At 39.5% G+C, this 27,028-nt stretch overlaps 1 protein-coding gene and 1 long non-coding RNA gene across 2 annotated transcripts; both read left to right on the forward strand.

Annotated features, from left to right (window-relative positions):
* Nucleotides 1-4,583: 4,583 nt before the first annotated feature.
* Nucleotides 4,584-23,005, forward strand: LOC139423598 (nuclear GTPase SLIP-GC-like). The gene is made up of 16 exons (XM_071175184.1): nt 4,584-4,598; nt 5,640-5,677; nt 5,861-5,968; nt 6,217-6,322; nt 11,099-11,321; nt 13,232-13,453; nt 13,660-13,875; nt 16,439-16,617; nt 18,292-18,322; nt 18,452-18,553; nt 19,092-19,176; nt 19,532-19,665; nt 19,759-19,938; nt 22,361-22,518; nt 22,601-22,706; nt 22,874-23,005. Exons 1-16 carry the CDS (start codon nt 4,594-4,596, stop codon nt 23,003-23,005), a joined length of 2,025 nt encoding a protein of 674 aa, XP_071031285.1. The 5' UTR covers nt 4,584-4,593.
* A 2,143-nt stretch (nt 23,006-25,148) lies between these two features.
* Nucleotides 25,149-26,965, forward strand: LOC139424063 (uncharacterized). The gene is made up of 3 exons (XR_011635900.1): nt 25,149-25,225; nt 26,539-26,617; nt 26,886-26,965. It is a non-coding gene; the product is annotated as an uncharacterized lncRNA (long non-coding RNA).
* Nucleotides 26,966-27,028: the final 63 nt, after the last annotated feature.

Consider the following 27,028-nt stretch of genomic DNA (forward strand, 5'->3'; position numbering starts at 1 on the left):
AAAAAATACAGTTTTATATCTTTATGTTTGAAGCCTGAAATGTGGCAAAAGGTCGCAAAGTTCAAGCGGGCCGAATACTTTCGCAAGGCACTGTATTTGTATGAACATAACAAGATTCAACAACTGAGACACAAACTGAACAAGTTCCACAGACATGTGACTAACAGAAATGGAATAATGTGTCCCTGAACAAAGGGGGGGGGGGGGATCAAAAGTAACAGTCAGTATCTGGTGTGGCCACCAGCTGCATTAAGTACTGCAGTGCATTTCCTCCTCATGGACTGCACCATATTTGCCAGTTCTTGCTGTGAGATGTTGCCCCACTCTTCCAATAAGGCACCTGCAAGTTCCCAGATATTTCTGGGGGGAATGGCCCTCACCCTCCGATCCAACAGGTCCCAGACATGCTCAATGGGATTGAGATCCGGGCTCTTTGCTGGCCATGGCAAAACATTGACATTCCTGTCTTGCAGGAAATCACGCACAGAACGAGCAGTATGGCTGGTGGCATTGTCATGCTGGAGGGATATGTCAGGATGAGCCTGCAGGAAGGGTACCACATGAGGGAGGAGGATGTCTTCCCTGTAGTGCACAGCGTTGAGATTGCCTGCAATGACAACAAGCTCAGTCCGATGATGATGTGATACACCGCCCCAGACCATGACGGACCCTCCACCTCCAAATTCATTCCAGAGTACAAGCTTTGGTGTAATGCTCATTCCTTCAACAATAAACGCGAATCCGATCATCACCCCTGGTGAGACAAAACCGCGACTCGTCAGTGAAGAGCACTTTTTGCCAGTCCTGTCTGGTCCAGCGACAGTGGGTTTGTGCCCATAGGCCTACAAGCCCTCAGTCCAGTCTGAGCACTGATGGAGGGATTGTGAGTTCCTGGTGTAACTCGGGCAGTTGTTGTTGCCATCTTGTACCTGTTCCGCTGGTGTGATGTTCGGGTGTATCGATCCTGTGCAGGTGTTGTTACACGTGGTCTGCAACTGCGAGGACGATCAGCTGTCCATCCTGTCTCCCTGTAGTTCTGTCTTTGGCGTCTCACAGTATGAACATTGCAATTTATTTCCCTTTCCACATCTGCAGTCCTCATGCATCCTTGCAGCATGCCTAAGGCACGTTTACGCAGATGAGCAGGGACCCTGGTCATCTTTATTTTGGTGTTACCTCAACTAACCTGTATCCCCGCTCACTGACTCTGTACCCGTACCCCCTGTACAGAATGTAGTAACCATTTTTTTAAAAAAAATCAAAATATATTTTATATTTGAGATTCTTCTAATAGCCACCCTTTGCCTTGATGACAGCTTTGCACACTCTTGGCATTCTCTCAACCAGCTTCACCTGGAATGCTTTTCCAACATTCTTAAAGAAGTTCCCACATATGCTGAGCACTTGTTGGCTGCTTTTCCTTCACCCTGCGGTCAGACTCATCCCAAACCATCTCACTTTGGTTGCGGTCTGGGGATTGTGGAGGCCAGGTCATCTGATGCAGCACTCCATCACTATCCTTCTTGGTCAAATGCTCTTACACAGCCTGGAGGTGTGTTGGGTCATTGTCCTGTTGAAAAACAAATGATAGTCCCCAATATTGTTGAGGCTGGTAACTATAATGAACTTATCCTCTGCAGCAGAGGTAACTCTGGGTCTTCCATTCCTTTGGTGGAGTGGCAGGGAGCCTAGTGGTTAGAGCGTTTGGCCAGTTACTGAAAGGTTGCTGGATCGAATCCCGAGCTGACAAGGTAGAAATCGGTCGTTCTGCCCCTGAACAATGCAGTTAAGCCACTGTTCCATGGTAGGCCGTCATTGTAAACACTCATTTGTTCTTAACTGACTTGCCTAGTTAAATAAAGGTTAAATGTTGTTTTTTTAAAGCCCAAGCCAGATGGGATGGTGTATCTCTGCAGAATGCTGTGGAAGCCATGCTGTTTAAGTGTGCCTTGAATTCTAAATAAATTAGCAAAGCACCATCACACCTCCTCCTTCATGCTTTACGGTGGGAAAAACACACGAGGAGATCATCTGTTCACCTACACCGCGTCTCACAAAGACAGTGGTTGGAACCAAAAATCTAAAAATGTAGATTCCAGACCAAAAGACAAATTTCCACTGCTCTAATGTCCATTGCTTGTGTTTCTTGGCCCAAGCAAGTCTCTTCTTCTTATTGTCTTTTAGTAATTGTTTCTTTGCAGCAATTCAACCATGAAGGCCTGATTCACAAAGTCTCCTCTGAACAGTTGATGTTGAGAAGTGTCTGTTACTTGAAATATGTGAAGCATTTATTTGGGCTGCAATTTCTGAGGCTGGTAACTATAATGACCTTATCCTCTAAAGCAGAGGTAACTCTTGGTCTTCCATTTCTTTGGCGGTCCTCATGAGAGCCAGTTTTAGCATAGCGCTTGATGGTTTTTGTAACTACACTTGAAACATTTTTCAAAGTTCTTGATATTTTCTAGATTGACTGACCTTCATGTCTTAAAGTAATGATGGACTGTCGTTTCTCTTTCTTATTTGAGCTGTACTTGCCATAATATGGACTTGATCTTTTACCAAATAGGGCTATCTTCTGTATACCCCTCTAACTTGTCACAACACAAGAAGGAACGATATCCCACAAATGTACTTTTAAGAAGGCACACATGTTAATAGAAATGCAGGTGACTACCTCATGAAGCTGGTTGTGAGAATTTCAAGAGTGTGCAAAGCGGTCATCAAGGCAAAGGGTGGCTATTTGAAGAATCTCAAATATAAAATATATAACTTTTTTGGTTACTATTTCATAGTTGTGATGTTTTTAATATTATTATACAATGTAGAAAATTGTAAAAATGAAGAAAAAACATTGAAGGAGTAGGTGTTCTAAAACGTTTAACCGGTAGTGTATGTGTTATGGCTCTACACCCCCTGCTATAATGTGGATTAAGAGTTACTTGTCTGAAAGAACACATAGTGTGTTCTTTAAAAAGTTGATGCAAATAGTTTCCTACATTTTTGAAAGTAAAAGGGGTACAATATTTTTTACATTGTGCAAATGTTGTCCCTGCTCAACATTTCACAGGAATGGAAACTTGATACAAATGTGCTCTTTAAATTATTATTTTGCTTGCTTCTGGTCTATCTTCTCTTGTATTTCAACATTTTACACTTTCTATTTATCTGTGGACTTTATCCTTCTAAAAAGTAAATAAACTTACATTTGAGAACGTGGCTTATAAAGTTTCTTCACAAATGTCCACATCTGCCTGTCAGAACGTCTTAGTAACCATGTACTTAGAATATATACACTAATTACATATGATCATGGATATAGAATATATACACTAATTACATACATTATCATGGATATAGAATATATACACTAATTACATACATGATCATGGATATAGAATATATACACTAATTACATACATTATCATGGATATAGAATATATACACTAATTACATACATGATCATGGATATAGAATATATACACTAATTACATACATGATCATGGATATAGAATAGATACACTAATTACATACATGATCATGGATATAGAATATATACACTAATTACATACATGGTCATGGATATAGAATATATACACTAATTACATACATGGTCATGGATATAGAATATATACACTAATTACATATGATCATGTACTTAGAATAGATACACTAATTACATACATGATCATGGATATAGAATATATACACTAATTACATACATGGTCATGGATATAGAATAGAAAATATATATTTGTTCCTACTTTTTGTCTACTGCCTTTTTTTGCTATGCAAGTAGAAAACTGCAAAATAACTTGCAAATTTGGCAACACTTGTTATTCTTAGATTGAAAAACACTCAAATAAAGATGCCAGACAGAAAGCTATTTATTTAAATTATTGGTGGAAGAAAAATGTATTATGGAGATAAAACCATTAGCTTGAAACATTAAACATTCTTACATGAACATGCTACATAAGCATTATTTTGTTGAAGTTATTGTATGACAGGATCTTTTCTGAGTTTCATTTGTTTCAAGCACTATTGCGCAATCACAGTAATATACTGAGCAAGGTCATTATATTTTATAGAGGGGAAATTAGGGTTAAGAATGGCTACCACACTGAGGTGTTTTCGTACCTCGCATAATTTTGCATGCAAATGAATATGAAAACCAGTCACAACAGCAGCTTGGCATTTATTGAGATGACTCATGTACTGAAGGCAGCTCTGCAGAGTGGTCACTATCTGACGCAGCCACAAAGTCATAAAATCTGATTTGAAACCTAACCGTAACCCTACCTTAGCCACACTGCTAACCCTAGTGCTTAACCTTAACCTTAAAATAAGACCAAAAAGCTAATTTTCATTTTCATAAATTTTTACAATTATCATCAATCTTGACTTTGCATTTGGTCCTTCTAGCAGAAACCGCTCAGTCATGCCTCCATGGCAAAACTCATGCCAATGAATGTAAACCTGCATCACAACATGACAAAGAACAGCCACACCTACAGTATACCCATACTGCTGTACTTCTTTCAACACCACATAGTCTTGTTTTTCAGTGTGCTGAATTTGCTGAACATTGCCTTTATGTGGTAAGTATCAGCATATTTTGTTTAAACGTTTCAGTGTGGACTCATTTTGATTTGATTTGATTTGATTTGATTTAAAGGAAAGACATGTAATAACTTCAATTTCCTCATGTGATAGGTTAGGACTGCTATAAGAGTAAGGAAACAAATCAGTCATTTTTAAGAGATTTGCAACTTCATGTTGTGTGAGTATAAAATATATTTTTGTTTTATATGTAAGTAGCAACATTAATTTAATTATGTTTGATTAGGGTTAAGCTTGGGCTAGATTGATTCAGATTTTGATTCATATCTTATAAGGTGATAATTAAATGCTAAAATTCCTGCAAATTAGATAAGCAAAATTGAGTAATGTAAGAGATTTGCAACTTTGGTTGCATTCGTAAATTCACTCTATATTGTCAGATTGCGCTCGGAGTGTGCTCTGGGTGTTTGTAAATTTAGAGCATTGTCTGATTGTCTGTTTGTAAATTCAAAGCATTATGCTCTCTGAGTTGATCCGAGCGTTCTGACCTCACAACAGCAGTCAAGCACACAAGCTAACTGTCTAAAGTTGGCTAACTTGCTAGTTGCTTATAGACACAAATAGGAGAACACTGCACTCTGAACATTTTACTCGCCCTTGTAGAGCTGCTAGGGTGTTTTCATGTTATGCAAAGGGCTTGTGACTGTAACTGTGTTACTGGCAACAATTTAATTCAATTTTATAGTAGATGTTTACCAACGCCTGTCATAACAACCAAGTGTAGGGCGTTCGTAAATTCTTCAATTTAAAAAAATTCACTGAGTAGCATGGTCCTCCTCTAAGGACCCTTATCTCTGTTTTCATCACCATAATCAGTGAATTTATTATCTCTGTTTTCATCACCATAATCAGTGAATTTATTATCTCTGTTTTCATCACCATAATCAGTTAATTTATTATCTCTGTTTTCATCACCATAATCAGTGAATTTCTTATCTCTGTTTTCATCACCATAATCAGTGAATTTATTATCTCTGTTTTCATCACCATAATCAGTTAATTTCTTTTTTATTTTTCAGTCTAAGCCCCGGACGGTGTCAAATCATGCCTACCCAAGGTACATGAAAGTCTAAGACGCACATTACTTCAGTTGAGGATTAATATGTCTATAATAACTTCTTGTTGTCCAATGTATATTATATTTACATAAATGGTATACAGCCTACCATGAAGGAAATACTGACTTCTTGGACAGATAATGGATCTGCTTGAACATTGAGTGATTGTGATTCTCTCTCAGGCCACAAAAGAGGGTCTGATGACCCCTCTACTTCAAATGATCAGGGCAGGGAAGGTAATAAACGCCTTTGTGCCATAGCAAAGGGAACTGCAGCAACACCTACCCCCGGTAAGATATATTCGTTATAATAGCTACTTTAAGAAACAAGCAGTAAACCCGATGTTAAAAAGTATACCATAGCGTAATACAATTATTACATTGTAAACTCATTGTTTGTCCACCTCGTGTGTGTGTGTGTGTGTGTGTGTGTGTGTGTGTGTATATGTGTGTGTGTGTGTGTGTGTGTGTGTGTGTGTGTGTGTGTGTGTGTGTGTGTGTGTGTGTGTGTGTGTGTGTGTGTGTGTGTGTGTGTGTAGAGATGGATGTCATCAAAGTGGCCAAAGAGGGCCTTGGAAAAGTCCTTAGCAGACTAGACAAGGTGTCACCTCCATATGCAAACATGGATTTCATTGGTTATTTAAGGTAAGTGTACTTATATTCTTCAAAAAGTTGGTACATCAAGTCAGGACTGACACTGGACTACTCAGGAACACTGAACACCTCTTGGAAAGCCATTCAGCATTGTTCACATTCTCTTTAGCCTTAGCCACACCCATCTCTTTAAGAATTCACATGTGAACAGGTCTCTTTGTGAATGGCTCTCTTTTGTCACCTTTGTTTCGCTAGCTAACTAAACAAGTTCCCAAACCATAATCACAAGCTATGGTTTATAGCAGTGGTCACCAACCGGTCGATTGCGATCTTCAAGGCATTCCTAGTCTGTAGAAAAGCCAACTTTAAAGCCTTGCTTTCCTTTTTCTTTAAATTTGTCCTGCCCTGTTAGAGGTACCTGCACCTGATTCAGCTGCCCTCCGTACCGTGTAGGCAAAGTATTCCCATTGAGATCACAAAGGTGAATATCTCCCAAAAGTGCAGAGTTTGAATCCCTGCGTATAGCAATGAAAACTGATTGTCATACACTAAGCAAGCCACCATGCATGAAATGATGCAGTGTGAATCTGCAGGTAAAGCTAACAAACTAGGTCTAATGTTAGCCCAAGTCAGGCATTTCCTCATCATCTCATTTACAGTATACAGAGTCAAAGAGAGTCAGTCTGGCATTGTTCTCCAGAAAGTAGTGGCTCACAACTTTCTCCAACTGAACTTTGTCGATAGTACCAGTTAAATTTAGGGCAGCAATGTTGTTGAGAGCTAAAGCAACACTTTTGCCGTTGTCAATAGTTATAGCTTTTAAAAAATATGGTAGCAAATCTGATCTATTCACTGACCTGGGAAGCCCCTATTCTGTTAAAGACAGAAGCCTGTGACATGTCAGACCATATAGAACTCATCTCTTGGCATGTCTAGGTGCACCATTATCTCAGCCAATCATGGCAACCCAGGAAGAATCCTGTCTTTCTCCCTTTTTACAGTTGAAGTCAGAAGTTTACATACACCTTAGCCAAGTACATTTATTCACAATTCCTGACATTTAATCCAAGTAAAAATTCCCTGTCTTACGTCAGTTAGGATCACCACTTTATTTTAAGAATGTGCAATGTCAGAATAGTAGTAGAGAGAATGCTTTATTTCAGCTTTTATTTCTTTCATCACATTCCCAGTGGGTCAGAAGTTCACATACACTCAATTAGCATTTGGTAGCATTGCCTTTAAATTGTTTAACTTGGGTCAAATGTTTCAGGTAGTCTTCCACAAGCTTTCCACAATAAGTTACAGTGGGGCAAAAAAAGTATTTAGTCAGCCACCAATTGTGCAAGTTCTCCCACTTAAAAATATGAGAGAGGCCTGTCATTTTCACCATAGGTACACTTCAACTATGACAGTCAAAATGAGAGAAAAAATCCTGAAAATCACATTGTAGGATTTTTAATGAATTTATTTGCAAATTATGGTGGAAAATAAGTATTTGGTCACCTACAAACAAGCAAGATTTCTGGCTCTCACAGATCTTCTTTAAGAGACTCCTCTGTCCTCCACTCGTTACCTGTATTAATGGCACCTGTTTGAACTTGTTATCAGTATAAAAGACACCTGTCCACAACCTCAAACAGTCACACTCCAAACTCCACTATGGCCAAGATCAAAGAGCTGTCAAAGGACACCAGAAACAAAATTGTAGACCTGCACCAGGCTGGGAAGACTGAATCTGCAATAGGTAAGCAGCTTGGTTTGAAGAAATCAACTGTGGGAGCAATTATTAGGAAATGAAAGACATATAAGACCACTGATAATCTCCCTCGATCTGGGGCTCCACGCAAGATCTCACCCCGTGGGGTCAAAATGATCACAAGAACGGTGAGCAAAAATCCCAGAACCACACAGGGGGACCTAGTGAATGACCTGCAGAGAGCTGGGACCAAAGTAACAAAGCCTACCATCAGTAACACACTACGCCGCCAGGGACTCAAATCCTGCAGTGCCAGATGCGTCCCCCTGCCTCAGCCAGTACATGTCCAGGCCCGTCTGAAGTTTGCTAGAGAGAATTTGGATGATCCAGAAGAAGATTGGGAGAATGTCATATGGTCAGATGAAACCAAAATATAACTTTTTGGTAAAAACTCAACTCGTTGTGTTTGGAGGACAAAGAATGCTGAGTTGCATCCAAAGAACACCATACCTACTGTGAAGCATGGGGGTGGAAACATCATGCTTTGGGAATGTTTTTCTGCAAAGGGACCAGGACGACTGATCCGTGTAAAGGGAAGAATGAATGGGGCCATGTATCGTGAGATTTTGAGTGAAAACCTCCTTCCATCAGCAAGGGCATTGAAGATGAAACGTGGCTGGGTCTTTCAGCATGACAATGATCCCAAACAAGAAGCATTTCAAGGTCCTGGAGTGGCCTAGCCAGTCTCCAGATCTCAACCCCATAGGAAATCTTTGGAGTGAGTTGAAAGTCTGTGTTGCCCAGCAACAGCCCCAAAACATCACTGCTCTGGAGGAGATCTGCATGGAGGAATGGGCCAAAATACCAGCAACAGTGTGTGAAAACCTTGTGAAGACTTGCAGAAAACGTTTGACCTCTGTCATTGCCAACAAAGGGTATATAACAAAGTATTGAGATAAACTTTTGTTATTGACCAAATACTTATTTTCCACCATAATTTGCAAATAAATTCATAAAAAATCCTACAATGTGATTTCTGGATTTTGTTTTCTCATTTTGTCTGTCATAGTTGAAGTGTACCTATGATGAAAATTACAGGCCTCTCTCATCTTTTTAAGTGGGAGAACTTGCACAATTGGTGGCTGACAAAGTACTTTTTTGCCCAACTGTAGGTGAATTTTGGCCCATGCCTCCTGACAGACCTGGTGTGACTGAGTCAGGTTTGTAGGCCTCCTTGCTCGCACACGCTTTTTCAGTTCTGCCCACACATTTTCTATGGGATTGAGGTCAGGGCTTTGTGATGACCACTCCAATACCTTGAGTTTGTTGTCCTTCAGCCTTTTTGCCACAACTTTGGAAGTATGCTTGGTCATTGTCCATTTGGAAGACCCATTTGTAACCAAGCTTTAAGTTCCTGACACCTGACTGATGCATCATTTCCCTCCCTCACGATGCCATTTATTTTGTGAAGTGCAACAGTCCGTCCTGCAGCAAAGCACCCCCACAACATGATGCTGCCACCCCCGTGCTTCACGGTTGGGATGGTGTTCTTCGGCTTGCAAGCGTCCCCCTTTTCCCTCCAAACATAACGATGGTCATTATGGCCAAACCGTTCTATTTTTGTTTCATCAGACCAGAGGACATTTCTCCAAAAAGTAAAATCTTTGTCCCCATGTGCAGTTGCGAACCGTAGTTTAGCTTTGTTATGGCGGTTTTGGAGCAGTGGCTTCTTCCTTGCCAAGCGGCCTTTCAGGTTATGTCGATATAGGACTCATTTTACTGTGGATATAGATACTTTTGTACCTGTTTCCTCCAGCATCTTTATAATGTCCTTTGCTGTTGTTCTGGGAATGATTTGGACTTTTCGCACCAAAGTACGATCATCTCTAGGAGACAGAATGCGTCTCCTTCCTGAGCGGTATGACGGCTGCGTGGTCCCATGGTGTTTATACTTGCATAATATTGTTTGTACAGATGAAAGTGGTACCTTCAGGTGTTTGGAAATTTGGATGAACCAGACTTGTGGAAGTCTCCATTTTTTTCTGAGGTCTTGGCTGATTTCTTTTGATTTTCCCATGATGTCAAGCATAGAGGCACTGAGTTTGAAGGTAGGCCTTGAAATACATCCACAGGTACACCTCCAATTGACTCAAATGATGTCAATTAGCCTATCAGAAGCTTCTAAAGTCATGACATCATTTTCTGGAATTTTCTAAGCCATTTAAAGGCATTGTCAACTTCGTGTATGTAAACTTCTGACCCACTGGAATTGAGATACAGTGATTTATAAGTGAAATCTGTAAACAATTGTAGAAAAAATTCCTTGTGTCATGCACAAAGTAGATGTCCTAACCCGACTTGCCAAAACTATAGTTTGTTAACAAGAAATTTGTGGAGTGGTTGAAAAACCAGTTTAAAAAAAAGTCCTTCACTTAACTAGTCAGTTAAGAACCAATTTTTGTTTTCAATGATGACCTATAAACAGTGGGTTAAATGCCTTGTTCAGGGGCAGAACGACAGCTTTTTATCTTGTCAACTCAGGGAGTTGATCTTGCAGCCTTTCGGTTACTAGTCCAAAGCTCTAACCACTAGGGTACCTGCCGCCCCAATGACTCCAACCTAAGTGTATGTAAACTTCCGACTTCAGCTGAAGCTTAGTTGTTTCTTTTGGTAATCTAGGCTCGTAATTTAACACCTTTAATCAAATGTACAGATCACTTGCATGTATTTTAAAAATGTATTTTGAAGCGTCCCTCCTGTGAAATGGGAACTAGCATCAAACGCCCACCTTCCAGAATCCCGTCACATTTTGTGCAATTGTTCCGCTGAAAAATGTAACTCTATTCTCAGAAACTTTATTTAGCGTAAATTGGAATTAGCCTGCCCTGAAGCAGGTAGAGTAAGAACTTTAGGATTCATTGTCATAGAAATGTACCTGGCTAAAAGGTGAGCCACAGTATCAACGGTTATCCCAATTTGAATTCAGAGTTGACAAAAGTTAGCTTGCTAACTCCTCTATCTCACTTCGTAGTACACCCCTCTGCTTTCTACTGTTTATGTATAGATAGACCTCAAGTCAATTCATTGCATTTTTAGTGTGACATTGCTTTTCTGTGCTTCACTCTTTACAGGAACAAAATCTCAGCTTTGGAGGCTATCATTGACGACAAAGTTGTTGTTGGTGTATTTGGGAGGTCAGGAGCTGGTAAGAGCTCACTGATGAATGCCATTTTGGGGGTGAAGACCTTGCTGCCCTCAGGGACTGTTGGCGCATGCACATCAGTCATCATCCAGGTGGAGGCCAATATGACTGACTCCAACTACGTGGCAGAGATTGACTTCATTTCTAAAGAGGTGATTTTAGCAATGTTGATAAACCTCAAGTGTGAATTTCATTAGAATATAGATTTTTTTTCATTTTAAGGGTTCAATCTGTAAGTCATCTAGGCACCAGGTTTTGGCACCATGCAAATATAATCACATTTACTTTTTTTGTATTTTAGCACAGGGTATCCCAAACAATATTATACAGAGAAACTTACAATTAATGCATATATCTTAAAATAGCTACAGTGGGGCAAAAATTATTTAGTCAGCCACCAATTGTGCAAGTTCTCCCACTTAAAAAGATGAGAGAAGCCTGTAATTTTCATCATAGGTACACTTCAACTATGACAGACAAAATGAGAGAGAAAAAATCCAGAAAATCACATTGTAGGATTTTTTATGAATTTATTTGGAAAATAAGTATTTGGTCAATAACAAAAGTTTATCTCAATACTTTGTTATATACCCTTTGTTGGCAATGACAGAGGTCAAACGTTTTCTGTAAGTCTTCACAAGGTATTTTGGCCCATTCCTCCATGCAGATCTCCTCTAGAGCAGTGATGTTTTGGGCTGTTGCTGGGCAACACAGACTTTCAATTTCCTCCAAAGATTTTCTATGGGGTTGAGATCTGGAGACTGGCTAGGCCACTCCAGGACCTTGAAATGCTTCTTACGAAGCCACTCCTTCGTTGCCCTGGCGGTGTGTTTGGGATCATTGTCATGCTGAAAGACCCAGCCACGTTTCATCTTCAATGCCCTTGCTGATGGAAGGAGGTTTTCACTCAAAATCGCACGATACATGGCCCCATTCATTCTTCCCTTTACACGGATCAATTGTCCTGGTCCCTTTTCAGAAAAACAGCCCCAAAGCATGATGTTTCCACCCCCATGCTTCACAGTAGGTATGGTGTTCTTTGGATGCAACTCAGCACTCTTTGTCCTCCAAACACGACGAGTTGAGTTTTTCCCAAAAAGTTATATTTTGGTTTCATCTGACCATATGACATTCTCCCAATCTTCTTCTGGATCATCCAAAGGTTCTCTAGCAAACTTCAGACGGGCCTGTACATGTACTGACTTAAGCAGGGGGACACGTCTGGCACTGCAGGATTTTAGTCCCTGGCGGCGTAGTGTGTTACTGATGGTAGGCTTTGTTACTTTGGACCCAGCTCTCTGCAGGTCATTCACTAGGTCCCCCCGTGTGGTTCTGGGATTTTTGCTCACCGTTCTTGTGATCATTTTGACCCCACGGGGTGAGATCTTGCGTGGAGCCCCAGATCAAGGGAGATTATCAGTGGTCTTGTATGTCTTCCATTTCCTAATAATTGCTCCCACAGTTGATTTCTTCAAACCAAGCTGCTTACCTATTGCAGATTCAGTCTTCCCTGCCTGGTGCAGGTCTACAATTTTGTTTCTGGTGTCCTTTGACAGCTCTTTGGTCTTGGCCATAGTGGAATTTGGAGTGTGACTGTTTGAGGTTGTGGACAGGTGTCTTTTACACTGATAACAAGTTCAAACAGGTGCCATTAATATAGGTAACGAGTGGAGGACAGAGGAGCCTCTTAAAGGTCTGTGAGAGACAGAAATCTTGCTTGTTTGTAGGTGACCAAATGCTTATTTTCTACCATGATTTGCAATAAATTCATTTAAAAAATCCTACAATGTGATTTTCTGGATTTTTTTTCTCTCATTTTGTCTGTCATAGTTGAAGTGTACCTATAATGAAAATTACAGGCCTCTCTCATCTTTTTAAGTGGGAGAACTTGCACAATTGGTGGCTGACTAAATACTTTTATGCCCCACACACATCACAGTTGTATCAAGTACATTTACCTCATCAAAGTAGTTATAATTTATGAATTATAATATGTGGGTAATGAAACATTTGATCCATCATATAATATATTCAGTAAAATAATAATGTTAGACTTTTTTAGGAATGGGAGAAGGAGCTGGAATCACTTTTGAAAATCAAAGAAATGGATGGTGAGGAGAAAGATAAAAGGATGGTGAATATGGCGAACAGTAAAATCCAGGCATTGTACGGAGAAGATGCAGTCGGGAAAAGCTTTGATGAACTGAAGTCACTGGAGTCAGAGACATTTAGCGACATCCCAGAGTTTCTCTCATCAACTAGGAAAATCCTGTCATTTGACACAGTAAGTCATTTTAAGCCTCTTTTATAAGGGTCTTTTTTGCTGTCTGATATCCAATTTGAGTCCAAATTATTCCCATTTTATCTCCTGAACTTCAATACAGCATGACATACAACATGAAATGCATAATAGCCATCAATGTTTAAATATACCAGAAAGTTGTAAAGGGGCAGAGTGTGACTAAAGAATAATATTACATTATTTGACAGGCCACAAAGTTCTCTACAGAGATCGCCTGCTACATACGAAGCAAAAGAAAGATACATGGGAAACAATCTAACTCATCTCAGATACACTACTGGCCACTTGTGAAGTATGTGACCATCAAGATGCCAAACTCCAAGGATCTTCTGGAACACATTGTGTTGGTGGATCTTCCAGGAACTGGAGACTGCAACAAGGCCAGAGATGAGATGTGGGAATCGGTAATCATTTACTTTTGTGATCATTTCTGAATGCATTTACAGTAGGTCTCAATTCAGGTGCAATGTCATATGTGGTATCTGTGGTTTAATCAGAGAATGTTTTTGGTTAGGCCTCCCTTACCAAAATGAAGTACATTTTATATTGTCAGTTCCCGGTTTTCAAACTAAAAGCAAAGAAATGTACTTGTATTTTATGATTATATCACTTTCAAATAGTAAACATGCATCAGTTTATATAGAGGTCCAAACTCAAATTATTGGCAGCCTTGATAAAGATGAGTAAAAAACATTGTTTAAAATAAATAAGACAAATACTGAGCTATATTGTACGCTCAAAAAAGTTGCAAATTCTATTATTTTATACTATTCAATACAATAGAAGAGATGTTGTTTACAGGAGGCTATTGATCAGACTTTTCTCAGACCTTTTTATCTCCGGATTACAGATCCCAAAGCTTCTTCTCATGTGCAGAAAAAGGTCAGGGCAAAAATGTATTGGCGCCTCTGTTTTCAATACCTTTCAATACCTCACCATGCGAGGATAATTGAGTCTTTTTCCCCCAAAAAATTGAGATTGGAGAACACATTGGGATAGGTCTTAGACCATTTCTCCATACAAAATATTTTCAGATCCTTGATATCCTTCACCTGCGCTTATGGACTGCCCTCTTAATTTCAAACCACAGGTTTTCAATGAGGTTAAAGTCCGGAGACTGAGATGGCCATTTCATTTTTTTTAATTTTGTCGTCAATGAACCATTTCTTTGTGGTTTCTGATTTCTGCTTTGGGTTATTGTCTTGCTGGGATCCACTTGCATCTAAGTTTTAGCCTCCTGGCAGAGGCAACCAGGTTTTTGTTTAAAATGTCCTGGTACTGGCTAAAGTTCATGATGCCGATGACCTTAGCAAGGGCCTCAGGAACAGTTGAAGCAAAATAGCACCTTAAATGTGAATCACATTTTATTTGGATTACCGCAGTTTGGGAATACCTGCTCTATGGGATTGGTGACCACACACGGGACGGTTGAGCTAACGTGCGCTAATGGGATTAGCATGAGGTTGTAAGTAACAAGTACATTTCCCAGGACATAGACATACAGTGGGGAGAACAAGTATTTGATACACTGCTGATTTTGCAGGTTTTCCAACTTACAAAGCATGTAGTGGTCTGTAATTTTTATCATAGGTACACTTCAACTGTGAGAGACGGAATCACATTGTATGATTTTTAAGTAATTAATTTGCATCTCGCCGTTAAGATACTGATGCCCTTTGCAACCACGTATCTATGTGAGAGTGGATTCTCGGTCCTAAAAACTAAATACAGGCAAAAACTGTGTTTGGAAAATGATTTAAGACTGAGACTTTGTAACCCTGCCACACACACACACACTATAAGATACATTTATTAAACATATGAATGAGTGTGAGTTGTCACAACTCACATTTATTAAACATAAGAATGAGTGTATCTTATAGTGTGTGTGTGTGTGTGTGTGGGGGGCAGGATTACAATCATGGCAAAAAACAACATTTGAGGGTATGCTGACTCTGGTGCTTGAGCGGGGATGCAGCTGGAGGTTGAATGTTTGAGGGGCATGGGACTATAAAAGGTTTGGGAACCACTGCCATAGAGGATAACAAAGGTCCAACAAAACATTTTACAGTAGGTATGGGATTCTTTTCTGCTTATGCAGAACCCTAAAAATCAGAACCTCAAAAAGCAAAAAGAACAAACTATTTATTTTAAGAATACATTCTAGCACTTCTTGCATTCAAGCTAAATTATGCATTTAACGTACTGAGAGCGGACCAAGTAATTGGGCGTCACTCTAAAGCGGAAAGGTGGAATAAACGAGTCAGGAGTAGGTTTTCTTGATTGAACACAGTTCTCTATTGAGGGCATTTGGTCAACACAAACACTCCAACATAATCAATGAAAATCTTCCAAGGAAAAACATACATCTTCTTCTCCAGATGAAACAGGAACACAATAGGATTATCTTTAAACTACAACAAAAGTCACAGGATTGTCACCGTTTTAGTGGTTCTTCCTGGATAGCTCCTCTGTCTCGGTGGCCATGTTCCAGAGATAGTTTTCCCCTCCCCTCTCTACTGGTTACATTCTCTCTCTTATAGGGGAAGGAGACTATGTCATTAGTACCGTCAGCTGTGCTTAATTGCCTCTGGTTACCTTGTCTCCCATGCCTTGTTGGGCTACTATCCGTGAGCCCAGCCTGCCCTCTGGTGGTCCTTCCACAGTACACAAAACGTGTGTACTGTTTATTAACAACGTTTTCATAAGAGCTATAAAAACCTACTTCAAAGAAGTGTAGTGTGTATGTGTGCAGGATTTTTCTTTTTTAAATAACGTCACTGTAAACATTACTACAGCGTGTTAGATTGAATTCCAGCATTAGAACCACTGGCAATGAACTCATCATGTACACCTAAAACGTTTCAGCTTGAACGATGACTATATCCAATGTTTTATTTTATTTCAACTGTTACATTTGTTTTAACATTCTAAACAACATTTCTGAACACCATGTTTTTTTTATAGTACATTACTAAGTGCTCCTCTGTGTGGGTCGTGGCTGACATTGACCGGGCCGCAGCGGACAGTGATGCATGGAATATACTGGACAACAGCATCAGTAATATGGGTCCTGGTGGACAGTGTCAGAACATCACCTTCATCTGTACTAAGACAGACATCATCAACCCAGACAATTATATGCGGTGAGACATTTTCATCCTATATTTTGCTACTGCTTTAACAGTTTCATATTGCGATTATTGAAAAAAAATGGTATACAATAACAATGCCTTTGGGAAATTATTCAGACCCCTTGACTTTTTCCACATTGTGTTAGGTTACAGACATATTCAAAAATGTCTAATAAAAAAATATATCCTCATCAATCTACACTCAATACCTCATAATGACATAGCAAAAAACATTTTTTTTATCCCAAAAAATGTATAGAACTGAAATATCACATTTATATATGTTTTCAGACCCTTTACTCAGTACTTTGTTGAAGCACCTTTGACAGTGATTACAGCCTCAAGTCTTCTTGAGTTTGACGCTACAGGCTTGGCACACCTGTATTTAGGGAATATCCCCAATTCTTCTCTGAAGATCCTCTCAATCTCTGTCTGGTTGGATGAGAAGCATTGCTGCACAGCTATTTTCAGTTCTCTCCAGAGATGTTCGATTGGGTTCAAGTCCGGGCTCTGGCTGGCCTCTCAAGGACATTCAGAGACTTGTCCTGAAGCCTCTCCTGCATTGTATTGGCTGTGTGCTTAGGGTCATTTTACTGTCAGAAGTTGAACCTTCGCCCCAGTCTGAGGTCCGGAGCGCTCTGGATCAGGTTTTCATTAAGGATCTCTCTGTACTTTGCTCCGTTCATCTTTGCCTCGTCCTGATGCTTCCACCCCCATGCTTCACCGTAGGGATTGTGCCAGGTTTCCACCAGACGTGACGCTTGACATTCAGGCCAAAGAGTTAAATCTTTGTTTCATCAGACCAGAGAATCTTGTTTCTCATGGTCGGAGAGTCTTTAGGTGCCCTTAAGTAAACTCCAAGTGGGCTGTCATGTGCCTTTTACTGAGGAGTGGCTTCCGTCTGGCCACCCTACCATAAAGGCCTGATTGGTGGAGTGCTCCAGAGATGGTTGTCCTTCTGGAAGGTTCTTCCATCTCCACAGAGGAACTATAGAGCTCTGTCAGAGTGACCATTGGGTTCTTGGTCACCTCCCTTGCTCAGTTTGGCCGGGTGTCCAGCTCTAGGAAGAGTCTTGGTGGTTCAAATCTTCTTCCATTTAAGAATGATGGAGGCCACTGTGTTCTTGGGGGCCTTCAATGCTGCATACATTTTTTCGTACACTTCACCAGATCTGTGCCTCGGCACAATCCTATTTCGGAGATCTACTGACATTTCCTTCGACTTCATGGCTTGGTTTTTGCTCTGACATGCACTGTCAACTGTGGGACCTAATATAGACAGGTGAGTGCCTTTCCAAATCATGTCCAATCAATTTAATGTATTTACCAAAGGTGGACTCCAATTGTTGAAACATCTCAACGATGATCAATGGAAACAGGATGCAGCTGAGCCCAATTTTGAGTCTCATAGCTAAGGGTTGGAATATTTATGTAAATAAGGTATTCTATTTTATACAGGTATTTTAAAACATTTGCAAAAATGTCTAAAAACCTGTTTTCGGTTTGTCATTATGGGGTATTGTGTTTAAATAGCTTTTGATTTGTATTTATTAAAGGCTGTAAATTAACAAAATGTGGAAAAAAGGTCAAGGGGTCGGAATACTTTCTCAAGGCACTGTAAATACAAAGATATAGATATATTTTCACTGCTTATACATCACTAATTAAGAAAAAAACTAATTTCAGTGAATTGGACGATGAAGACCTTCACATAGAGGTACAGCTACACAAAATATAACAAATACTTTGTTTACAGAACTATAAACAAATAGTTGGTTTATAGAGAATTGAATATGTCACTGTATGGATATCTCCCATGGTCTCCTCTTATTTCACATGCAATTAGGACTCTTCTAACTATTCAGAGGAGCAGAAACGTGCATGCATATTGCACCGAAATCAACAAGCCAAGATGGAAATTCAAGAGAATTACAGCAACCCGTATGAAGTAAGATGTTTTATTCTCTATTTTCTTAACCAAATAAGAAACTATAAAGGAACTTCAGACATATAGATTGATTGAAACTAGAAAAAGGTCCAGTTTTAACTTAAATGGATAGTTTCCTTGCCTTGTAGTGTATGGATGAGGTTAGACAGCAATCCAAATGTTTTAGCTTTGTGTCAAAAAACCAATGCAGTTTTTTGTGGTTTATGTCCAAATCCTCCGAAAGTGTCTCAAATTGATTGTGTAGCTCAATAAAGTTACTTTAAGATGATTTGGACATGAAATGCAATCTGTCAGAAGAAAATGGTGTTCTCTTGAATTAGAAGAATATAACATCCATTAAAATGGCATTAGCGTTCTTAGACCGGAAGTTCATTGAATAGGGAAATGCGATTTGGTATTCCTCAAAAACTTGGAAATGTCCCTGAAGTAACTCCAAACGAACCAGTTTAGCTGCTTCAGCAATGATTGACTGATGAGTGATTGATAATTATATTGATGTATTGTTTTTCTTTTGTCATCTTTTGTCACATACATTCAGGCTATTGATGAAATGCAGGTGTTTACAGTTAGTTCTCAAGAATTCCAGAAGGATAACAACTGCATTCTGAGACAAGAAGAGACAGGTATGATCACTTGCATTATTGTGCAACAAAACCTCCAATAGGAATAGGTGCAAACAGATAGTTAGGTACTGTATAATGAACGTGTATTAGGGTAAGTGTTAGGGTATGGCAGAGGTTAAACATAACCAAACGTAATACAAGTGCCCGGCACAATTTGCAAATACCCTTTGCAAATACCTCTTTGCACCTCATACATTGGAGTTGGAGCTGTTATTATATAATATCCATTATTCTAAAGTCATATTCTCACCCTGAATGTGAATCTAACAACAACTGTCTCTGCTCATACAATTATTGTTTACCTAAAGATCATTTTACATAAACAGAAAGATTAATAAAGACATCTTGTCTTCAGAGATACCTGAGCTGAGAGCTCTGCTGAAAAGCCTGAACGACCAAAGGTCAGAAAAAGTGATGAGAGACTATGTGAATGGAGCGTATGGGATTCTCTCCCTGGTCCACGTGGTAAACCATGAGATCACCAAATCGGTATTGCCTTTAATACATTAGCCTTTTGTGATGAATTTACCCTTGCACCAACTCACTGAATTTACGGATTGGTTTTTCTCTGTTGTGTTTAAGATGGAGACCGAAAAAGAAACATTGCACAAACTTCTAGAACAAAGGCTGGAAGATGAGCTCCAGAACATTGACCAGTTCATGTCAGACATTCACATGGAGTTTGACAAGTGCCTTTCAGCCGGAGTGCTAGAGTCAGAGAAGACATGTGTGACAAGAGCCAAGGAGGAAGTGATAGCACCAGTAAGTCAATGGTACCTTATGCTGGGCCATAAGGTTCTAGCAGGGTTCAATGGAGTTTTACTTCTTCAAACTTGATCTGAGCGCAGTTTATTAAATCTTGTTCTGAGCCCAGATTATTAAATCTTGTTCTGAGCCCAGATTATTCAATCTTGTTCTGAGCGTAATTTATTCAACCTTGTTCTAAATGCAGCTCTTTCTCAAGATCAATGGTCTGTTAATCTGTTAGTATGCTAAATAGTTAAATAGTTAACCAATACCTACCCAAACGATCTACATTGACCGTTTTTGCACTGTCTCTTTTGACTCATAGCATGCACTGCTGTTACTGTTTATTATCTATCATGTTACCTAGTCACTTTATCCTTACCTATATGTATATATCTACCTCAATTACCTCGTACCCCTGCACATTGACATGGTACTGGTACCCCATGTACAGTTGAAGTCGGAAGTTTACATACACCTTAGCCAAATACATTTAAACTCAGTTTTTCACAATTCCTGACATTTAATCCAAGTAAAAATTCCCTGTCTTAGGTCAGTTAGGGTGACCACTTTATTTTAAGAATGTGAAATGTCAGAATAATAGTAGAGCGAATGATTTATTTCAGCTTTTATTTCTTTCATCACATTCCCAGTGGGTCAGAAGTTCACATACACTCAATTAGCATTTGGTAGCATTGCCTTTAACTTGTTTAACTTGGGTCAAATGTTTTGGGTAGCCTTCCACAAGCTTCCCACAATAAGTTGGGTGAATTTTGGCCCATTCCTCCTGACAGAGCTGGTGTAACTGAGTCAGGTTTGTAGGCCTCCTTGCTCACACACGCTTTTTCAGTTCTGCCAACAGATTTTCTATAGAATTGAGGTCAGGACTTTGTGATGGCAACTCCAATACCTTGACTTTGTTGTCCTTAAGCCATTTTGCCACAACTTTGGAAGTATGCTTGGGGTCATTGTCCCATTTGCGACCAAGCTTTAACTTCCTGACTGATGTCTTGAGATGTTGCTTCAATATATTCACATAATTTTCCTCCCTCATTATGCCATCTATTTTGTGAAGTGCACCAGTCCCTCCTGCAGCAAAGCACCCCCACAACATGATTCTGCTACCCCCGTGCTTCACAGTTGGGATTGTGTTCTCCGGCTTGGTCATTATGGCCAAACAGTTCTATTTTTGTTTCATCAGACCAGAGGACATTTCTACAAAAAGTACGATCTTTGTCCCCTTGTGCAGTTGCAAACCATAGTCTGGCTTTTTTATTGCGGTTTTGGAGCAGTGGCTTCTTCCTTGCTGAGCAGCCTTTCAGGTTATGTCGATATAGGACTCGTTTTACTGTGGATATAGATACTTTTGTACCTGTTTCCTCCAGCATCTTCACAAGGTCCTTTGCTGTTGTTCTGGGATTGATTTGCACTTTCGCACCAAAGTACGATCATCTCTAGGAGACAGAACACATCTCCTTCCTGAGCGGTATGACGGCTGCGTGGTCCCATGGTGTTTATACTTGCATACTATTGTTTGTACAGATGAATGTGGTACCTTCAGGAAATTGCTCCCAAGGATGAACCAGACTTGTGGAGGTCTACCATTTTTTTCTGAGGTCTTGGCTGATTTCTTTTGATTTTCCCATGATGTCAAGCAAAGAGGCACTGAGTTTGAAGGTAGGCCTTGAAATACATCCACAGGTACACCTCCAATTGACTCAAATGTTGTCAATTAGTCTATCAGAAGCTTCTAAAGCCATGACATCATTTTCAGGAATTTTCCAAGCTTTTTAAAGGCACAGTCAACTTAGTGCATGTAAACTGCTGACCCACTGGAATTGTGGTACAGTGAATTATAAGCGAAATAATCTGTCTGTAAACAATTGTTGGAAAAATTCCTTGTGTCATGCACAAAGTAGATGTCCTAACCGACTTGCCAAAACTATAGTTTGTTAACAAGAGTGGTTGAAGTGGAGTGGTTGAAAAACGAGTTTTAATGACTCCAACCTAAGTGTATTTAAACTTCTGACTTCAGCTGTATATAGTGAAGTTATCATTACTGATTGTGTATATATTCCTTGTGTTATTATTTTTCTATTTATTCCTCTCTCTGCATTGTTTGGCCCAGAAGTAAACATTTCACTGTAAGTTTACACCTGTTGTTTACAAAGCATGTGCCAAATTCAATTTGATTTGAACAAATGTGATTGGTTGGATGAAAGCTCACATATGGTCCCTGGTTCGTATATGCCACCCCAAACCCCTAACTCTAAACTTAATTGGAATTACTTGGAAAGCATTTCTTGCCAAAACTTCAACAATCACAATTGTTTCTTCAATGGAGGCAGAGCTGCTCTAAGAACAAGATACAATTAGGAAAACTCTAATCTTTTCTCCAATCTGACAATAGGATGATCATATTTTATGTTTTTTTCAGAAAGGAAAAGGAGGAGGGGGGTACCACCAGACCCTGAGAGCTGTATGCAACGGCCAGGGGTTCTGCAGGTCAACAAATGGAGTAAAAACAAACATGAACGCTTCTCTGAGCAACTCTCTGTGCGATTCCATTAGAAATATATTTTCAAAAACATTCAAGTAAGTTATGTTCTACGTGCCTTCCAGACACATTTATTGGGACACACCACTTGAGTAACATGGTTATCATCATGTCTTCTAGGAAATCTCAGAAATCTATATCTGCAAAGATTGATAGTTTCAGCATCCTCTTAGAGAGCTATGATGAAGAAACCATGTTTCCTCGGCTGGCATTCCTCAAAACTGAGGTTTGTGGAAATACAACTGTGTTATGTACATTTGGTTGGATGTTATCTGTGAAGCTGTATCATAGATGGTACTGTGCTATGCTCTACCTTCCAATTATGGCGGTCTAGTAAAGTGTAATGTTAAGAAGACTAATATTCATAATAGTATTTTGTCTGGTGTCAAAAAGGAACACAAATTGAAAGCAGATCTTAAAAATGAGATCGTCCAGAGGAAGAAGACAATCTACTCTTCACTCACCAAGTCAATCATGACCTCTATGCTCCCCTCCTATATAGGTCAGTCTAACTGTCAGCATTAATCTGTCACTATACAGTGCCTTGCAAAAGTATTCATCCCCTTAGCATTTTTTCTCTATTTTGTTGTATTACAACCTGTAATTTAAATGGATTTTTATTTGGATTTCATGCAATGGACATTCATTCACAAATTAGGCCAAAATGGTGAAGTCAAATGAAAATATATATATATTTCAAAAAATTATACAAAATTAAAAACGGATAAGTGTTGCGTGCATATGTATTTATCCCCTTCGCTATGAAGCCCCTAAATAAGATCTGGTACAACCAATTACTTTCAGAAGTCACATAATTAGATTGCATACAGGTAGACTTTATTTAAGTGTCTCATGATCTGTCACATGATCTCAGTATATCTACACCTGTTCTGAAAGGCCCCAGAGTCTACAACACCACTAAGCAAGGGGCACCACCAAGCAAGCGGCACCATGAAGACCAAGGAGCTCTCCAAACAGGTCAGGGACAACGTTGTGGAGAAGTGCAGATCAGGGTTGGGATATAAAAAAATATCAAAAACTTTGAACATCCCACGGAGCACCATTAAATCCATTATTAAACAATGGACAGAACATGGCACCACAACAAACCTGCCAAGAGGCGGCCACCCAACAAAACTCACGGACCAGGCAAGGAGGGCATTCATCCGAGAGACAACAAAGAGACCAAAGATAACCCTGAAAGAGCTGCAAAGCTCCACAACGGAGATGTGAGTATCTGTCCATAGGACCACTTTAAGCCGTACACTCCACAGAGGTGGGCTTTATGGAAGAGTGGCAAGAACAAAGCCATTTCTTAAAAAGCTAACACATTTGGTGTACACCAAAAGGCATGTGGAAGAATCCCCAAACATATGAAAGAAAAGGTACTCTTGTCAGATGAGACTAAATTGTAGCTTTTTGGCCATCAAGGAAAATGCTATGTCTGGCGCAAACCCAACTCCTCTCATCACCCCGAGAATACGATCCCCACAGTGAAGCATGGTGGTGGCAGCATCATGCTGTGGGAATGTTTTTCATCGGCAGGGACTGGGAAACTGGTCAGAATTGAAAGAATGATGGATGGCGCTAAATACAGGGAAATTCTGAGGGAAACCTGTTTCAGTCTTCCACAGATTTGAGACTGGGATGGGGGTTCACCTTCCAGCAGGACAATGACCATAAGCATACTGCTAAAGCAACACTCTAGTGGTTTAAGGGGAAACGGAATGTCTTGGAATTGCCTAGTCAAAGCCCAGACCTCAATCCAATTGAGAATCTGTGGTATGACTTAAAGATTGCTGTACACGAGCAGAACCCATCCAACTTGAAGGAGCTGGAGCAGTTTTGCCTTGAAGAATGGGTAAAACTCCCAGTGGCTGGATGTGCCAAGCTTATAGAGACATACCCCAAGAGACTGGCAATACAAGAGACTGGTAGCTGCAAAAGGTGGCGCTACAAAGTATTGACTTTGGGGGAGTGAATAGTTATGCACGCTCAAGTTTCCTGTTTTTTTTTGTCTTATTTCTTGTTTGTTTCACAATAAAAAGTATTTTGCATCTTCAAAGTGGTAGGCATGTTGTGTAAATCAGATGATACAAACACCCAATTTATTTCCAGGTTGTAAGGCAGCAAAATAGGAAAAATGCCAAGGGGGTTGAATACTTTCGCAAGCCACTGTAATTCCCTTTAGTATACATGTCAATAGCAATCGTAAAATAATAGTTCTGCAAAATTTGATATTTAGATATTCATTTCCTTAACCCTGAAAACAAGGAATGACTACAATCCACACTTTCGTTTTGTTAGCCATTGCCAGCAAATAATGATTTGGGCATAATATTTAAATCATGCTAAACGGGTGAGATTGGTTTTTAGTCTGAAAAATGCTTAACAAAAAAATAAAGAAATAAAGAAACAAGTTTAACAAAACCAAAGTGTGGATTTCAGTTACAAGGTTCATAGACTGTTTTCAAGGTAAGTAAAAAAATATATAATATCTAAATATGTCAATCCGCTGAACTGTCCCTTTAAAAATCATTGGATAGAAGTGACCTCTTAACAATGACTTTTTAATAACTTACTTCGTCAACTTTTTCTCTCTGATTTTTAGAGGCTTCAGAAGTACATGGGAAAGGATCCCTAAAGAGAATGCAGGACATTCTCGAGAGTCACATTGAGTCATCAAAGAGCACCATGTTCCACGATGCTAAGGGGAAGATGTTGACACTCCTAGCCAAGCTCAGGGTAGGATACTTTATGTCACTGTTCCAATTCAATTATTGAAGTGTTAATATTATCACAATTGGTGTTATGCTCGACGCACTCAGTTTTCCACCACAAAACACCAGAAAATAGCCAAAAATAGTGAAACCAGCTCACCTTCCTTTAGAATATTATTTGGATATCAAATTTTTAATGTTTAAAAAAATATATATTTCATACAGTATTAAACAAGGTTTCAGTTCATGTAACAGTTTCATAGCGAATCATGTTACAAGTGGCAATAGGGATGCAAGTGTGCATCGTCTCAATTCTCATTTTGCCCAAAACAGTAGCAGACTGGAGTGATCAGTATCAAACACATCAGCGAGTGGCCTCTCCATAAAGGACTTAGGGGATACGTGTTCTTTCAACATAACATTGGCGATGTCTTTTCTTATGTTAACACGTCTGAGGTGCTGCATAACGGGCAGGTCTCTCTCACGGTTTGCTGCTGTGATTGGATAGAGTGAATCAACGCAGCTGTTTCTTCGTACAGACAATTCTTCGTAGGCTTTACAATCCTGTGTTACTGGGCAAGTGGGCGTGATTGTAATCCAAACCCAACCCTCATGTATGTAATGAGGACCTCACAAAACTCAGTTTTTGAATATACTGACTTTATTACCAAAATAATCATACTTTTTAATAAATGATGGCACTGGAATAAATGTTTATGACTAATATCAATGCCAAATAGGCCAATTTCAACCAGAAAAGGTGGTTCTTGCATGCAGTTTCCCTTTAACATCATTTTTATTTAACTAGGCATGTCAGTTAAGAACAAATTCTTATTTACAATGACAGCCTGCCACAGATGACTCTGGGCCAATTGTGCACTGCCCTATGGGACTCCCGATCATGTGACACAGCCTGGATTTGAACCAGGTACTGCAGTGACAGGCACATGCAGTGCCTTAAACATGAGGCACAAATGTAAATGAATCCCTAATCACATGAAAGAAATTATTCTCTTCAGAAATTACTTCCTCAAATCAACCAAATAAATAGGGCTTTACAATGATGGTGAAAATGGATATCTCACCCAAACTACAACATGACATATTGGTTACCCTGTAAGCAGTCTATGGACAAGGTACGACAGCAATCCATGCTTTTGTTTTGCTTACCTGGCCACAGTTTCTAATGTTAACCTTTTAACATTTGTGACACAAAGTACACAAGGACATTAAAGGTTATATATTCATGCCACAACCACTGTACTGTCAAAATGATCAAATACAAAATTAGAAAATGTTTATAAAATGTTTATTATGTCTCCTTTTTACTTCCGTTAGGAACACATTGTGCAGGAGCTAAGGTCTAAACTAAAAGAAGCTGTGAAGCAGTCACTCCACAATGAGCTACCTCTCCCAGGTAAATCAAAGAAACTATGAAAGTATAGTTGCTGATGTTTCCATCTCACATGTATGGTTCAAATACATATGTACTGCAATATTCCAGGTTATACATGTACAATTTCCAGCTGCAAATGTAAATTACAATGCCAAATGTCAATGCCATACCAGTAGTAGTAAAGGAAGGGAAATCATGTTACTGAGTGGTTAAAGTAAGTGTTAGGGTAAGGTTAGAAAAACTAAAACAACACAAATCCCCCAAAAGTAATGTATTGTCTTTGTTACAGATATATCTGAGCACTATGAGATAGTGAAGAGCGCCCATGAAAAAATGACGGGTAAACCTATCACAGATGTTGAAGATGAGAAATGGTAAAGACTCACTGCTCCACATAAAACCATACATTTGAAAGTAGGTTCAATCCGTAGC

The sequence above is a fragment of the Oncorhynchus clarkii genome, chromosome 13, assembly GCF_045791955.1.
Source record: "Oncorhynchus clarkii lewisi isolate Uvic-CL-2024 chromosome 13, UVic_Ocla_1.0, whole genome shotgun sequence".
Classification (NCBI taxonomy): Eukaryota; Metazoa; Chordata; class Actinopteri; order Salmoniformes; family Salmonidae; genus Oncorhynchus; species Oncorhynchus clarkii.

What these genes read in the sequence shown, in the direction of transcription:
- LOC139423598 (XM_071175184.1), top strand. An exon ending in ATGAAGACCTTCACATAGAG is followed by an intron (nt 18,323 to 18,451) that starts GTACAGCTACAC and finishes ACATGCAATTAG; the next exon opens with GACTCTTCTAACTATTCAGA. An exon ending in TGGCATTCCTCAAAACTGAG is followed by an intron (nt 22,707 to 22,873) that starts GTTTGTGGAAAT and finishes GGTGTCAAAAAG; the next exon opens with GAACACAAATTGAAAGCAGA.